Genomic DNA, 16,456 nt, shown 5'->3' with positions numbered 1-16,456 from the left:
ATGAAGCATTCCTACCTGATTCATTTCTTCCGACGAACTCCTGGTAAATGCATTGTATTCATTTATCATGGAACGTACATGGCAATTGACTCTTACTGTCATGCTGTGGACTCTTTGCCATCTATTCTTCTCCAACTTCTGAGCAATCCTGGTCAACTCTGTGCTTATTATCCAAGCTCTTTTTAATAGCAACTGTAAATTATCACTTGTGTTATACTGAGAGGAAAGAATGAGTTCACTTTGTTCATCCTTCTCAGCACTGATCGGTTTGGACTGGAGAATACACATGCATTCACAGTCTGTCATCAACTTCAAATCTTCCATCCACCGCTGAACAGAGTCCACCTGCATTAAATGCATGCTAAGAGGCAGGGAAAGAAGGAAAAACAAGATGAGGCAAAGAGATCTTAGAATAACCATCAGCAATAAAACACTGTTATATCTAACCACCAAGCTGCCACTCATTGTCAAAAGGTAACAGACTGAACAAACATTTTGCTTGTAGTATTCATCGAGAACCACGCTTTCCTTTCTATTCCAGTGACAAGTTCTGGGTTTCTGATCACTTTTGCTCTACAGAATTACTACAAAAAGCATACTACAAAAATCAGAGAAAAATCAGTAGAGTTTGGGGATGACTGAACAGAATTTTAAGCTGCAGTTTTGGGGGAAAACAGTCCTGCAGTCCTTCGCATTTGATGGGACAAAGTAACAAAGTTATGTGTTTGCTTGCTGTTTATAGGACTACACTTCGCCTGTCAGTCTCTGCAGAGGACAAGTTTTACCTTGCAACATCTCTCCAAAGCCCTTACATCCACTCTGGGACAGCCAAACCAAGACAACTAACGGTACTGTCAGCAATATCAATTTCTCCCACATCACAATCCCCATACACCTCAGCTGGATTCTTCTTTCTGATGATAACTTCGCCTTCTCTCATGTTTCTATAAAATTTGCACATCTGACTTCCAGAGCACATTTTTGCACTACAGCGATCAAACTATAAACAAGTGAGGCTGCAAGAAACTCCTTGACCAGCAAGGGCGCAATGGCAATGAGCCTGCCTTTTGAGCCCTTGCACACTGACAGAAGCACAGCTGTTAACACATAGAATCAGCAAGGTTGGAAAAGAGCTCTAAGATCATCCAGTCCAATGTCCTGAGCTGTTACACCAAAGCCTGCCTGTTAGAGCAAACTCTGTGATTGCATTAGCCAACATGTGGACAGTGATGGGGAAGGACCTTTCAAGTCTTGAGCTCAGCACTGCTTGAATTCCCTTCCAGACCACAGAGATAATGCTGCACAAATTACCAAATTTTGACATATGCAGGAGGCTCACCTCAAGTATAATTTTACATAAATCAACAGCAGACAAGAGACAAAGGATCAGTTTCATTGATCAGTTTTCCCTTTTCAGCAAATACAGTGAAACTTCTTTCAATTTTAAACTTCTCAAGCTGCTGCTATTTAAGGTCTTTATTTTACTCAGCATTGAGGACTGTGTAATTGTATTTTATGATTGATTGTGACTCACTTTCTTCTCACTATGTGTAGTCTCCTTATTGCTTTTTTGGATGTGAAGCAAGGTTTCCTAATAGACAAAAATAACAACTCCAGAAGTTTGAGATCATGATTTATAATGACATGCACAGTTTGCGTGCAGTAAAGGATAAACTCATTTGACAGAGTAATGTATTTTTCATTTCCAAAGTGCACTATGATAATTGATTAAATCTCTGTTTAGCAAGTACAAATAAACTCTTATATTATACATTCACATGGAGAGAAATACTCAAATATAAGGTTAGTTGGATAAAACAAGAAATAGCTCATTTCCTCTATTCTCAAATAGAAATCTTCACTCCAAAAAGAAAAAAAAATTACGAAATTGCACACAAAAGACTTTAAAGATTCTCATTTGTCTCAGTTCCTACTAAAGTAATTGACCAAAGAACAGTTGTGTAACATAGAAATCTTTGTCATCTGAAATTTAATATCCTTTAATTCCACTGGCAGAAATACCATTTACCTTATCTCAGAACCAAAGGACCACTGAAAACCTCCCTTGTTCACTACATCAACTTTTCTGCTACATTATGCTTTAAACTAAACTCATGATCAGTAAAGTGAAGAAATATGAGTTCACTTTCATTCACTTCTCACATCTCACATCTAAATAGACAAAATCTTCTGAACATTCAAGGCATGAATTTGCAGATTATCTTTTGCATATTAAAATAAGGAAAGCCAAGTACAATCATCCCTAATTAACTTTTAAAAATCATATTCCAGACAGCATTTAATGATGTCTCAAAACAAGTTGATAATTTCCATCTTGTCACCCATTACTGAAAAAAAAAATAAAAAATTACCACACCTACAAAATAAAAACACCCATTATGGGACAGACTAAAAACCTGTCTAGCCCATTATCCTGTTCCCAACACGGCCATTAGCAGATGCATAAGGAACATTTGAGAGAGGCACTGTAGGAGCTGAGCAACCCCTCCTTCCCATCTTCTGTCAATTAGTGGCTTATGAACTTCCTAAGCCAAAATACACATCTGTGAAGGATGTTTTCACAATTCATGAAACAAAAGATTGCCATTAATCCCTTTTTGAACTCAGTTAAACTTTTGGCCTTTACAACATCTAGAGACGATGGCTTACACTTTGATTATGGTTCGTATGAACAACTATTTCTTATAGCTTATTTTAAACTTACTGCCTTGAGATATTAATACAAGCTCTGCAGTTCTTGTATGGCAAGAGATTTTGAAGAGAGCTCCATTCTGGCCGCATTTGTACAATTCACCAGCTTATTCACTGTGCCTGATTTCCTTTGATTTAGCTCATTTTCAAGACATCAAAACTGTGCTTATCCAATCTGTCAGCATACAAAAGTGATCTCTCACCTCTGATCATCTGATTACCCTTCCCCACGTTTCTTAAAAACATTTCTAGTTCTCCTATGGCCTTCCAAGATGAGATGCAGGAAGAGCGCACCATATCCAAAATTCAGATGCATCATATAAATATATATTTGGATTATATTTTCTGTACATCTCCATTTTCCAAGAATACCCTAAATTACTTTTATTTACTTAAGTGCTTTGAAGAGCTATTCCATGTTTATCTTCCAGAAAGCCTAACTACTTTTATTTCAAAATGGATATATAAGTGATAACATAGTTTAGAGTTAGTTGTCCAGTGATGTAAGGTGGTTCTTCAGTTTCTGGCTCCTTCTCACATTTCCAACTATGTTCATTAACAATTAATTTAATCAGATATCTTACTGTTTCAGTGACTCAGTATTGACAGGTACTTCAGTGATTGCGTGGTTGCAGTTACTTTGAATTAACCTGATCAATTTCACATCGTCTGGAAGTGTTGTTATCCTGCTGTTATAACTATTTTTCAGGCAGTTAACAAACACACTGAGCATTATTGGTTCAAGGATAAAAGATCTTAATGGTGCGATTTTGTCCAGATCTGTTTCATTAAAATCCATTAGATAGTTAACTGGCAGAGACCTTCGTGTATAAAGTTAACTCTCCACTAGTTTAACTTTTTTTAATTTAGTATGCCTTGGCATACTGACAAGACAGCAATTTATGAAGACTGCGCACCAAAAAAAGCAGCATTTCATGTAAAATTAGAAGTAATTCAATACAAAATAAAAATTCAAAAGAAACCATTTCTTTAATGTCATCCTATTTTAAATGAGGTTGTATAACAGCTGCAGTTTTTAAGATCATTCAGTTGAATTTCAGTAACTAGCAATTCAAATACACTGAATTCTAGTGTGCTGCCAAATGTCTGTTTAAAGATTGTATTCTGACATAATCATCTGGCTGAAACCAACTTAGGGCAACAACATGTTGGGAGTACGTTTCTTCAACAGATGCTAAGACCTTGTTCCATACGAGCATTTCCACACTACATAACGCTTTGACGCCAATTTCATCATGGAAAAGGACTCATGGGAAAAACATGATCATCTTATGTTTCTAATACGTACATCATTTTGTGAGTTACCAGCTCTTTTCTTCTTTTTTTAATAAGTAGTAGGCTAATGAATCACGTGATCCTTAGGACAGACCAAGCAACCTTTTAGATAGCAATCCTCCGTCTCTCACATTGGTGCAATATGAATACAGAAGTACAAAAGTGAAGAAATAATAACTAGATCATATTTACAGCTTCCAGCTTGGACCTCTCTACTACAGTTTTACTGGCAGAAATACATACTTTTTTAAATTGCAAGTGTTATCATAAAAAAGAATTATGCCTCCGTTTTTTATACTGAATTTCAATAAGTACAGAAGTTTTGTGTTTTATAACAGCATGTGAAAGACTGAGCTAATCAATTCACATGAATACTCCCAGGGGCCATCACATTTATAAAGTGTAAAGACTTCTGCTGAGTAGAATTATGGGTTTTTTGAGGCTTCTTAGTCTTTTTACTCATTTTCACCTGTTATGACAGATTTATCACAATCCTAATGATAACATTTAGTGAGGCTTCCAGATAAGCCTACAGTGAAAGTTGTTGCCAAGACTTACAACTATGCTCAAATTTATTATTCTAATTAGCAGCAGGTAATTAATTGGCAACAAACAACTTCTCAAATGGATTTAGCCCCCTCTCTGAACATAACTCATCTCTAATTTTTTTCTAATACATCTATTCCAAATTATTCATAGGTACCCAATATTCCCAGGGCCAGTTTCTACATTAATATAATAGACAGCAGAACTCAACTATCAGCAGAAGAATTTAGTGAAGAGCCTTAGAGAAGGCTCTTATTTATACTCAAGTCATTTAACACTATTAATTGCTTGTAAAAGCCTTGCGGATCTGTGATATACTTGCACTAATTTTAGCAAAAATTTAGCATATCTAGGGAAGTAGCTTAAATGATATAGAGTACCTGTAGGGTAGCTGATTTTTAACTGTACACACTTACTTTGAAGACCACTCAGAGTAATCGGGTCTATGAATATTTAGCATTTTAATTGATGTGGCAAACTAAAGCATTAGTTGAACGATTTGCAGTGTTCACCCTTCTCCTCGATTTGACTTTCTTTTCTAGTATATCAGTAACCCAACCTCAAAGACAAAAGAAGAGTTTAGTGTTTGACAGGCTGCCCAGAGAGGCTGTGGATGCTCTGTCCAATGAGGTATTCAAGACCAGGTTGGATGGGGCCCTGGGCAACCCGTTCTAGTATGAGATCTGGAGATTGATGGCCCTGCATGTGGCAGAGAGGTTGGAACTTGATGATGTAACTTGGGGTCCATTCCAACCCAAGCCATTGTTATGAATTAAGACTTCAGAAAACATTAATGGAAAGAAAAGTATTTCCATGCCTTCAAAAAAAAGGTAACAGGTTACATTAAAGCCTGAATTATAAGGAAAGTAAAAACACTGAACAACAGTAAACATTTTTAATAGATAAGATACAGTATGTAAATTAACTATAACTTCATTGAACCTAATTAAAAGGCCACATAAATCATTTAGCATTAAATGCTACACCAGTGTTCTTCTCAGATCTTTATGCTTTTCTGAGAAATCCTCACTGTAAGTTGTCCCCCTAAAAATGTCTGAAAATATTATACTGTCCTAGAATTACTGGCATATTGTAGAACATAAGACATAATATAGAATCACAGACCAATTCAGTTTGGCAATTAGCTTGTGTAAAATTTAGGTAAGCTTCACAGATATTAATTTTCTTAAGTAGGGCCAGGTCCTTTCCAGCCTCTGTCATCTGAAGAGATAGACAGAAGACAGAAGAACTAGTTCAGCCTAGTTTTGTGGATTCTCACTTTGTGCCTAGTACATTTCATTGTTAAGACAACAGCTATCTACAAGCACATTCTAGCTGTGAACTCAGTGACTTAAGACAGCCATAAAAGAGAAAAGCATTTCCTAGCAGAATATGGATAGAAATGCAAAGTAAACTCTGCCAGCAGCAAATTAACGATAGTGTAAAGCTCTGCTTGGCTTGCTTGCAGGCAAAGCTGAACAAACAGTATGCCAGTGTTGTCACAATGATCTCCAACTAGAGAGATAACTGATGATTTTCCATTTGCTATAACACTGATATTTGCAATGTCACTCCTGGATCAGCCTGCCTCAATTTTTAGTATTTACAGAATATGTACAATTCTGGCCATCTGGCCAACATTTGTGTCTTTTGTTCAGCATGCTACTCGATCACTTGTCCTGCCTTAAATGGATTCCCTTCATTCACAAGCAAATTGTTCTTTGATGAGCTGGATGAAGTAGTCATCCCTTATATCTTGAGGTGAGGTTCTGAAATAAGGAGCTATTGTCTTACTGCAGAGACAAAAGCAGTACTGACGTGGCAAGATTCTGCCACTTTCTTTCTTGTACATATGACATTCTGTGCCTTGAAAAAAACACACGTTACATTTTTTTCAGAATAAAGGTAATAGTAGAGCTGAGAGGTCTTTGCTTTGTATGAAGTACCTGAGTCCTACCTGAGTTGGACTGTATGTAGCTCAATAAACACAGAACAGCATATCCTGATGGAATATCACAAGATGACCCTACTCAGAACATTCGTACATCTGGTTTCAGGACATTAAGTCCTGAAAGCACTCTGATAATCTCAAAGGGACATTGTTGCCACCATACATTTAAATTTCTACTTATTGCCCAAATACCAGAGTTCTAGCTCTCATAAATAGCTCTGAGGTTCCTGAAACATGTAATGGGAGAAATGCCAACAAGGCCAACAGCAGGAGAAAGTGTGCTCAGGTTGTTCATCCCTGTTCATTGTTCCCTGATGCTCAAGCTAAGCTTGTAATCACAGAGGGCAGTGTTCCTCACTACTTTTTAAGAACAACATAGTCTAAAAGGAATCCTTGTAAACACCTAGCAGGGATAGAGAAATAGAAATACGAAGGAGGGAAACAACACAGGAAATAATCTAGGGTCACAGATCACGGAAATGCTCAGAAACAATTGCAAGAAAGGGCTAGTTTGAAGACTAATAGGAGAGTTCAGGAAGGTAGAGCCAGCCTCTTGTTGAACATATATTTTTTTCCAAATGTGCCTTAATTTGTAGCTTAATAACAAACAGTACAGATTTCTGTGCCTTTTTCAAAGGAATTATGACATGCATTATGAGCAGCACCATTAGCTTTTCACCTCTTGCTATTTACTCACATAAGGTCCTAACCCTACTGATTAAATAAAGCCTGTTTTACTTAATGAAGAAAGCAACAATCATTTTACAGAGAGTTATGAGATCAGTATTACTCAGGACAGTACAGAAACTTGGGGACTCAGTCACATCTTTTCACAGCAACTCTAGCTAAAAAAAGCCAACAGCATGCTATCCTAGAATCGCATTAGATTACTAACCCTTCAACAGACAACTTAAAAAGATGAAAACTAGCAACAACGTCATAAATAATGGGAATAAGTTGTTAGAAATACCTTAATTAAACCTTCTCATTCAAAGAAAACATTTTCTTACCGAAGGAACCCAACATTTAAGCATGTTTATATGCTTCTGTGGAAACAGAGAACTGAAAATCAAACCTGAAGCCACGAAATGCACTCATTTGATAGCATCAGACAATATGTTCAAAAATGGCTTAAAAATGAACTGAAAATAGTTCATTGTGGGTTCATAAGTGCTCTTTTAAGCAGCTAGACTAGAACCTCAGTGCTCTGTCGGTAACATCTTATTTCTCATCTAAATTTCTTAGTAATTATTTCATTCCCATTTGGTTTCAAGTTCCACGTCACAGAAGAACTTATCTTTTAATACATTTTTAGAAAGAGAACACAGCCTTCTCAGCTTCTGATTCATAAAAAATTAACAAGCAAAACTCTTTGGGATGCCTTTAACAGCTCTTCTCCTCTTTACTCCCCTTGCACCAAATATTCTGGTGGCTGCTGCAAAATCTGTTTCTTACATGTTTAATATCAAATCAAGTCTCAAACTAACTTGCATAGTGGCATTAGTACACCCACATCTCCACTAGAAATATATTCTTCTCACACCTTGGGCTGATCTTACCATTACACACCATCTCATTATGAACTAGTCTACACAGGCCACTTTTCCCTTTCCATTGAATGAGCTACAAATTGTTGCAAATCTTCTTGTTGAGACCCTTGAGATTTCAACTACTCTTTTCTTTCCTATTACTCATTGCCTCAAGATTATTTTGCTAGCAGTGCTCCAAAATTTAAGTCACAGCAAGTTGTACCACTTATGAAATGAAACATTTTAATAAAAACAAGTATGGAGAGAAATAGCTGAAGTCTACTATTAATTATCTTCTTTCAAAAGCAACTCTTGTGGTTGTCCTTTCCCATTTTACTCTTTGCCTGATAGTTATGTCTTTCTGTATTTACCAGTAAATTACCTTGTGCAGTCTCCACTGATTTACCTTTTTTTTGAAGGAAAATAGGAAAACAAGATTACGTCATAACAGAATAAAAGGTTATTCAGTGCATTCCATTTTCAGCAGGTTCACATTCCCCTATTTCCTTTTTAATCTCAAATTTTTAGCTACTCTCTTAGAGCTTCTTTCCTAAATTTCTCCTCTTTTCCCTTCCAGTTGCCTTTTGTCCTACCCTTCCTTGTTCCCTAGATATAAGCACCATTTTTATCTGCTTTCCACTTGGAGTCGATACAAAATTTTGCTAGCTACTTCAGCACCTATATAGCTCTTGCTTTCCATGGATTGAATTGTGCTTTCCTTTTCCCAGATACATTTATTTATTTTCTATGCCTTTGGCAGTTGAAGCTAGATGGTTAATGTTCCTATTGCCGCTGATAGATGGGTCTTCATTTAGTCAGGGTACTTTTCCCCCATTTTTAGTATCTACTCCTTACTAGTTACGTGTATGAAGCACACATTCCTTACCTTCTTCTCTTTTAATCTGTGTTTATTGAATTCATATAATTCATATATATTAAATGGCTTTTCTCAAAAATCTCATTGCAAAACACAGACAGAATATACAGGAGTCCTAGTCTGTCAAATCTCCTCTTAAAAGGTTATTTAGCAAACCTAAACCTTCTGCTTAGCCTTCCCACAAGGACGCAGCCTACTGCTCAAGTCCAGGCCACAATAAAACCAATTAACTGTGCATGTGTAAGCTCAGGAGTTTGCATGGCATACTTTCCTTCTGTACATATTGCCTCTTTCCCCCAAAAAATAGATTGTTTAATTTCTGGCATAAAGCTAAAACACCCTGCTTCACTTTTTTTTTTCAAACGTGTTTCAAGTTCTGACTTCTTTCCCCCTTGCCTACTCTACTTCGCCCTTCCTCTACTATCATCCTCTTTCTGCTTACCCAGATCTCTTACCTCTTTCTTGCTGCCCAGTTGCCAGAGAGAGACCAGTGAGCCAAGCAAAAGAATGAAATATCTGCACTCCATTTTCTGTACAAGGCCAGATTTGTATTTTTTGATTTACTTAAAGCTTGTGTTACTCTCCAGCCACAATAAATTTACTCAGAAGAACAAAGTGATCTAGTGGATAAACTGCTTGAATAGCAATTGCAAAATTTGGGCTCCACTCTTTGCTTTTCTACTAATATCCCAGCCTTCTGCCAGTTTGCCTTCTGCCAGACTGGCTCTCCCCTGCGTAGCTTATAGAGGATGAGACACTTCCTTGCTTTAGCACTTGAAAGTTGTGCCTAGCATTTTGATCTTGGCTGCAGTGTACAGGTGCTACCACAACATGTAAGAGAAGCAGGCAAAAACTACGATTTTCAAAGCAATCCCGAGAGGAGTTCCTGAAGGCTATGTGGCAAAAGGAGAAAGGAAATTGGTGGTTATTTTTTATTTATTTATTTATTTATTTATTTTACCACCAGAAAGGGACCTTTGAATGAAGGACAATAGCTAAAGAGAAGAATGCCTGAGCTGGAACAGTCTCATTAAATTCTAAAATCCATAGCAACTGGATTCCAACACATGAAAAAGACAAGAGTTCCACAGGGTTCTTCAAAATGCTGAATGAGGTGAGGAAGAAGCTACAGGCTGATTTCCTCATAAAAGTATAGATTAGAAGGGTAAGAATCCTATAGATTGTTCATTCCTTGGAAGTAATTCATTAGTGAGGACTTTTCACCTTGCTGCTGTTCACAGCAGCTCTGGTAATCTCAGATGCTGAAGGGGAGGAAGGGAGAGAGCAAAGTGTGCTGAACAAGAGCACCACCGCACTGGTGTCAATCTTCTTCTTCAGAAGGGAGCAGATGAAAGAAATTACGTAGCATGGAGGACAGAGCCAGGTGGCTTTTACAAGCTGGGAGAAAAATGTTACAAATATTGACAAAAGGAAGGTTGAAAAAGTGTCTTCTCCCTCTCTCTAAGTGAGTAGGATGAAACAACCGATCCATTTGTTCTTCATTTAGTGACAGCGGACTTTGGGTCACTGGCAGTGAATCTCTGGCACAAATGAGGTAGCCATGATTCATATGGGTATACAGGCTCTATGTTCTGCAGTGCATTAAGACAAAACAATGATATTTTCTAGAAAAAAAAAGCATCATTACAGTATTACTGCGCAAAAATAAGTCAATTATCCCTCCTTAATTATTTATTTAGCCTTAATAAACTCTAATCAGCAACAAAAGGAACATAGGAAAAAGCTAACAAGAGGTAAAAGTGTAGCAAATGTGAGCATAGGTTTGATGTTAGTGTTTTGCAGTAATACATCCCTGGTTCAGTGAATTATTCCGTCACATCAAATATAAATTGATATTTTATGCAAGTACACTATTTTGTATTGAAAACAAATAAAGGGTAAGTATAACCAAGTTACTGTCTGCTTTAATGCTTTATAATGTATTTCTTTATATATGCTTTATAATATATCGTACATTTCCTCGTAGTGGAGCAAGAAGATTTAAAGTGAAACATACCAGAACTGCAAGCAAGGAAATATCCCATATTATGATGTTCCTTACAGATGTCAGTCTTAGCTAAAATTTTCTTCACATAAATTTACTGAGTTGACAGCACTTCATGACTGATTCACACCAAAAAAATAAAGGTCTTATTCACTTAATATTCTCTCACTTTCCCTTTGCCATTCCTATTATAAGAGCAGGGTTTTCAGAGGAAGGAAAAAATTGCATATTTGTCAAATGTCTGATTAACAATCCTCCATGATGCTAGAACACATGCAGAAAATAAGGTAACTTCACTGTAGAGAGAAGTAAATGTAAATAGATCCAGAGTTCTGTGAGTTATCTTTGTATTGCTGTTTTCCAGCGTGCAAGAATAAATCTATATTGATTCATTAAATGACTTTTGACACTCCATAAAATTTTCACAGCATCTGCTAAATGGTTTCTCAAAGCCTATCAGTTGTCAAGTTGGGTATGCTTTGATTCTGTAACTACTGTTGAGACAAATCGGACTGGAATTGCTGAGATAACTTGGCTCATCACTAAGTGCAAGGAAAAGGATGTGGAATTCAGGTTCCAGCTTTCTCTCTGACTGCTGTTCCTGGAAGGACTCAAAGCCCGCAAATCCAGATCCTAGATTTGAAACAATTTGATCAGAACTGTGCACTTGGGGCACAACTTTAAGAGAGATTTTTCCTCTCTCCAGCATCCCCTTCCCAAATAAGTTCCATTTCTCTAAACTCATTACTAAGCTGGGCTATAATGAAAAATTACCCATTTCAAGAAAACCTGAAAAGATTGAACCTTTATCCTCTAAGTACAAGCAGAGAAGAAATTACACAATTCTCATTTTGGAAAAGATTATATTTTACTTAGAAATATTCCAGGAATTATTTAAACAGACATTCTTTAAAAGGCAAAGACAGATACTTGTGTTCTGTTACCAATAAATCAGACATTAAAAAAGCTAAACAACCAAGAAGGAGACAAGACTTCCCTCCTTCTCACTGCTACATAAAATAAGTAAAGAAATCTAGTTCTACTGGACAACAGAAACCAGGCATCAATGAACACACTAAAAGCCAATAAAATACCCCACGGATAAGTAGCAGTGTAATAGAAATCCCATGCAAAACAGTAATTGTTGATCAAGATTTATTTTAAATTGTATTCTATTCCTGTTGCAGGAGGAGTAAAAAAAAAAAAAAAAAAAAAAAAAAAAAAAATTGAAAAAAATCAATATTACATACTGCAATTTTATTCTATAACTGAATCAGCAAAAACAGCATTAAATATCTTCTATCTGTATTTTTCCAGATATGTACTGACAACAAACATAGCTGGCTTGTATCTTGGCTTTTCTCTCTTCCCTCCCCACCTTTTCCCATCACCTAAACCCTCCTTGACATCTGACAAGATCTCACAAGTTTTGAAGACTTCAAATAATCCAGGCTGCACTACTCAACCCAAAAATGCAACAGAACAAGTCTTTGAAGAACAATACTGATACAAGTGTCATTGATCGTCCAGAGACTGGGGAAGGATAGAACATCATCATCTTCCTGATTTCAGGGAATGAAATCTTTGTCTCACTCCTATCTACTAAATGTGGCTAGATTTTTCATCATCCCTGGTCATTTTCTGAAGGTCTGGTTTATTGGTTAGCTAGGTTCAAGTTTTGCTTTTGAAGGTGCTCTATTTTTTTTTCCTGGATTTTCTTAATTTGGTTGCCATTTGGGGGGAGCTTCTTTGGGGTTTCTAGTAATTTTGTATGGGTTTTCCATTTTGTTTTTATTGTTTTAGGGTTGTTGGAGTTTTATTTAGCTAGATCATTGTTCACATACCAAACAGAATTTGTGCTCATAATTATAAGCATAGACACATATAACCTATGCTAATGAAGGGCTCACTAGGTACATCACAGGTAGAGTTAATAACACATCAAATATCTCCCAAGGCAAACAAGGAAATGGATCCTTGAATATATTTCAACTGCATCACTCTGTCTTTTAGCTTTTTGTTTTTTAAAACAAGCCTATGCAATAGACTCTGCAATAATCATTTGTCTATTTATGTGTGTGTGTATATATATATTTATCCAGAGAGATACTAAGGTATTTATGAACTTAGCATGAAGTTTCCATGTCAGTAGCTTATATTTTCCAATTAAAAAAAAGTATCTAGGAGAAAGGATAGCTTCTGCAGCTTGAGTGAGTGAAATAAACCCAAGTAAAACAAATACATTTGAAATCTTAAATACTCAAGTAGAAGATACAGTTTTCACCCAACCACACTCAGAATTCTTGTTAATTCAACACAAAGTCTGAGCTTTCAGAAAAACAAATGGAGATCTGATGAAGTCTTACAGCGCCTCATTTCACTTCAATTTATCCACAAAGATAATGGTAAAAAAAAAAAAAAAAAAAAAAGTTATAATCTCTGGTTTACTCCATTAGCAGCTAGAATACTCTTTAAGCACACAAAGCCCCTGCCTATTGCTGGCACAGGTGCCCAAGAGGGACAGCATTTTTGGTTCCCCCAGCTTCACAGGCACCCAGGAAAATAAAAGGTCTGCAGAACAGCATGATGACAAGATGACAAATATCAGCAGGACTTTGCCGCCTATTAGCAAAAAGTTACACTATTTCTGACATAAAAGAGTGCCTAAAATCCTAACGGTTCTTATGTAACCACAGTAAATTAGATAATCCGCACCAAATTTATCGAAGTAGGAAAACTTGTCCTAACAAGCTGCAGAAATATACACAGACCTCTGATGATAATAGGATGTTTTCACAGTTAAAGCTCTTTGAGACATAAAATATAACTAAGCTCCCTTCTGGTTACAAATGACTTAAGGAGCTAATTTGAGCAGCAGTGCTGCTATACTCCAGCACAAGAATGACTGAAAACTATATATAGGTACAAAAAAAAACCCTAATCTTACTATACCTGTAGAAAGCATGTATGATTCCTGCATTATGTTTGTGGAATGTTATGTCTGCTCTAATCTATCACTTCAATCTTTCCTGAATTATCTAATGCCCAAGTGACATGTTTTCAAATGCATTTCTTTGAAGTGTGAAACTGGTAACCACATGAAGTTCTCCTCAGCACCTTTCCTGTACAGTAACATGGGCAAGGGTTCGTTTGCAGACATACAGTGAGATGAGTCTGGCTGAAACAGAGTAGGAGAAGAGGTCTCAATTCAGCAGGTTTATACCAAGCTAATACAATCAGATGAGCAACCTCCCCTCACAGTTCTGGTTTTGCTGTGTAACCTCAGTAAGAAATTCTCAGAAAATTCTCAGCTCAGGTATTTGTGGCAAAAGCATCAGGTGCACAAAATGAAAATAGCTGCAAGGTAAAGCCTTGCCTTGAAACACAGGGACAGCAGGAGAGATAGATATCTATAAAAAGTCATAACCATAAAGGGGAATTAATTGCTCAAATGCCCACTAAAGATAAAGGAGGATAAACAGAGTAGCAATAAAGTATTGGAATATAAGGATCCCTTTTATTTCTTCCACATGCAGGTTCAAGCAACTTTATGGAAACAAGATCCTGCAAGGATTTGCTAGAATAAGCTGAAATCAAGTTTCCTGTGCTACAGCACTATACATATAATTCATACATACCCCTACACGGTGTTGAATTAAGAAGCACAGAGAGCTAAATCCTCTCCTAAATCTCAACTGAAAAAAAACCAAAAACATCAGAACTTTCTAAAGACGTTTGTTGTTTGCCCTACGTGCACACACACATTCCAATTTCATTTGTAAGCTGAGTAGTATTTCAGCTGCTGGAAAGTTCACAAAGTTAATAGGAGAAACATCTTGAACACATGTCTACCATTACAATGAAAGTAACAAAGCTTTATGTTCCCATTTCTCACCTCAGAGAAGCACAGGGCCTGATGCATCCTACTTGGCACAAGTAAAGGCTGAGACCCTAAAGCAGCTGTCAGCCAGCCTTAGTTTTTACCCCTGCTACCACAGGTCCTTGTAGCACACAAAAAGTACTGGTGATGCTGTGCTCTTGCAAGTTTCCTCCACATGTGGTCTTCTGGCACATCTCCTCTCAGATGTCACCCTGCTCTTTATAGTCTTTCAAGGCTGCTGCTTGACTGGCTTAAAGGCCTGTTGTGTACCAGGAAGGATTGACCCATGCCAACCAAACTACAGAGCTGCACTTATTTAAATTAAGGATCCAAATTCAAATTTTTGGGTTGCAGGATTAACTGATGAGGTATGCAAATTGACATTGAAAAAATGTTTAATTTGGGCATTTGCTAAGGGACATGCTTTTGGAACAGCCTGACCTACATTGAAGCAAAGTTGAATCCAATGCACATGATGAAGTATAATCTTTTCTCATCACCACCACCACCCCCTTTTTACAGCAGGGATACTGCATAGCAGCTCACTCAGACTGTCTTCATACTTGCCCATAAGATAATTTTTCAGAATGACTGAGGTCAGCCACTCACCAATCAGCTGAGCCACAGAGAACATTCAGTGCAACTCCAGTTTTGAACAGATCACCATGCTTTGGGGGGGGGGGAAAACAAAACTTGTTTTCCCTGGCAGCTGTGCACTGACTTTTGGCCAGGGTGTTCCTGGTAATTTAGCCAAGAGCAATACAGCATCAGGTTCTCTATCCACTCACAACATAAGCACAATCCCTTCTCCTTCCACATCAGGACTGTGCTACAGGAATTTCTGGCAGACTTAAGACAAATTTGTTTTTAAATGATAGAGGGGGTATAGAAGGCGAGACTGGCCTCAACTATTAGTGTTGGAAGTTTCTATTAAGGGAACATTAGAAAAATGGATGTGAAAAGGTATTGCCTAGACATATTTTTCCATCCTGATATGTACACTGGACTAAAATGAAATGATAAAGAATAGTAGCATACCAGCATTGACTTTAGAAATGTGGAAGACTGAAAACTTCAGTGAAATGCTCAGGATTGTGAACCCAACATTTGTGAGTGGAGAACTCCTGGTTATTGCAGGTAGGATACTATTCACTCTGTCATAGTCTCATCCTCTAAGCCTAGAAGAGAGGTCAGCACAACCACCTTCACCTTTTACTGAAAATGTTATCCTTAGTAATTGGTTTTAAGTAAATTAGTTTCAAAAGTGGCTTTTTTAAAAAGTTTGTTTTGTTTTGTTTTTTTAAAAGGAAGCTTCATTTTTCATCTATAGCAAAAAACAAATCTCTGATCTAATCATCTCTCACTGAAGTCACTGTGCCAGAATCCAAACCCTGTGCATAAGCCAGTGCAGAGAACAACAGTTGCTATACTTCAGGTCTTGAAATATAGAAAAAGCCATCTGAACAGGTAATCGCTGAATTTACTGAAATTTACTGAAATTAGCTGAATTTACTGCTTCCCCAGTCTTTTCTTTTTTCTTTCCACATTTATCCTTCAAATGAATTGGATAACTTGTGCTACATCAAAAATTAGATTTACCAAAGTTGGGAAAAAGCAATCTACAAATACATGAGAGAGAGCAGCATAAGGAAAAAAGAAA

The 16,456-nt window shown here is 37.0% G+C and overlaps 1 protein-coding gene across 7 annotated transcripts in view; it reads right to left on the bottom strand.

Moving 5' to 3' along the window:
* INSC (INSC spindle orientation adaptor protein) overlaps nt 1-16,456 on the bottom strand; it is a 120,412-nt gene that overhangs the window by 58,032 nt on the left and 45,924 nt on the right. For all 7 annotated transcript variants that reach the window (XM_052694953.1, XM_052694950.1, XM_052694948.1 and 4 more), the window contains one exon: nt 16-361. In XM_052694953.1, coding sequence (XP_052550913.1) covers nt 16-361 — 346 coding nt within the window. The remainder of the gene's footprint in view (nt 1-15; nt 362-16,456) is intronic.

This window comes from Tympanuchus pallidicinctus, unplaced genomic scaffold (assembly GCF_026119805.1).
Source record: "Tympanuchus pallidicinctus isolate F22 unplaced genomic scaffold, pur_lepc_1.0 scaffold3, whole genome shotgun sequence".
In the NCBI taxonomy this organism is placed as follows: Eukaryota; Metazoa; Chordata; class Aves; order Galliformes; family Phasianidae; genus Tympanuchus; species Tympanuchus pallidicinctus.
The sequence above is the reverse complement of the archived record's forward strand: the minus strand, read 5'-3'. Positions and strand labels throughout refer to the sequence as shown.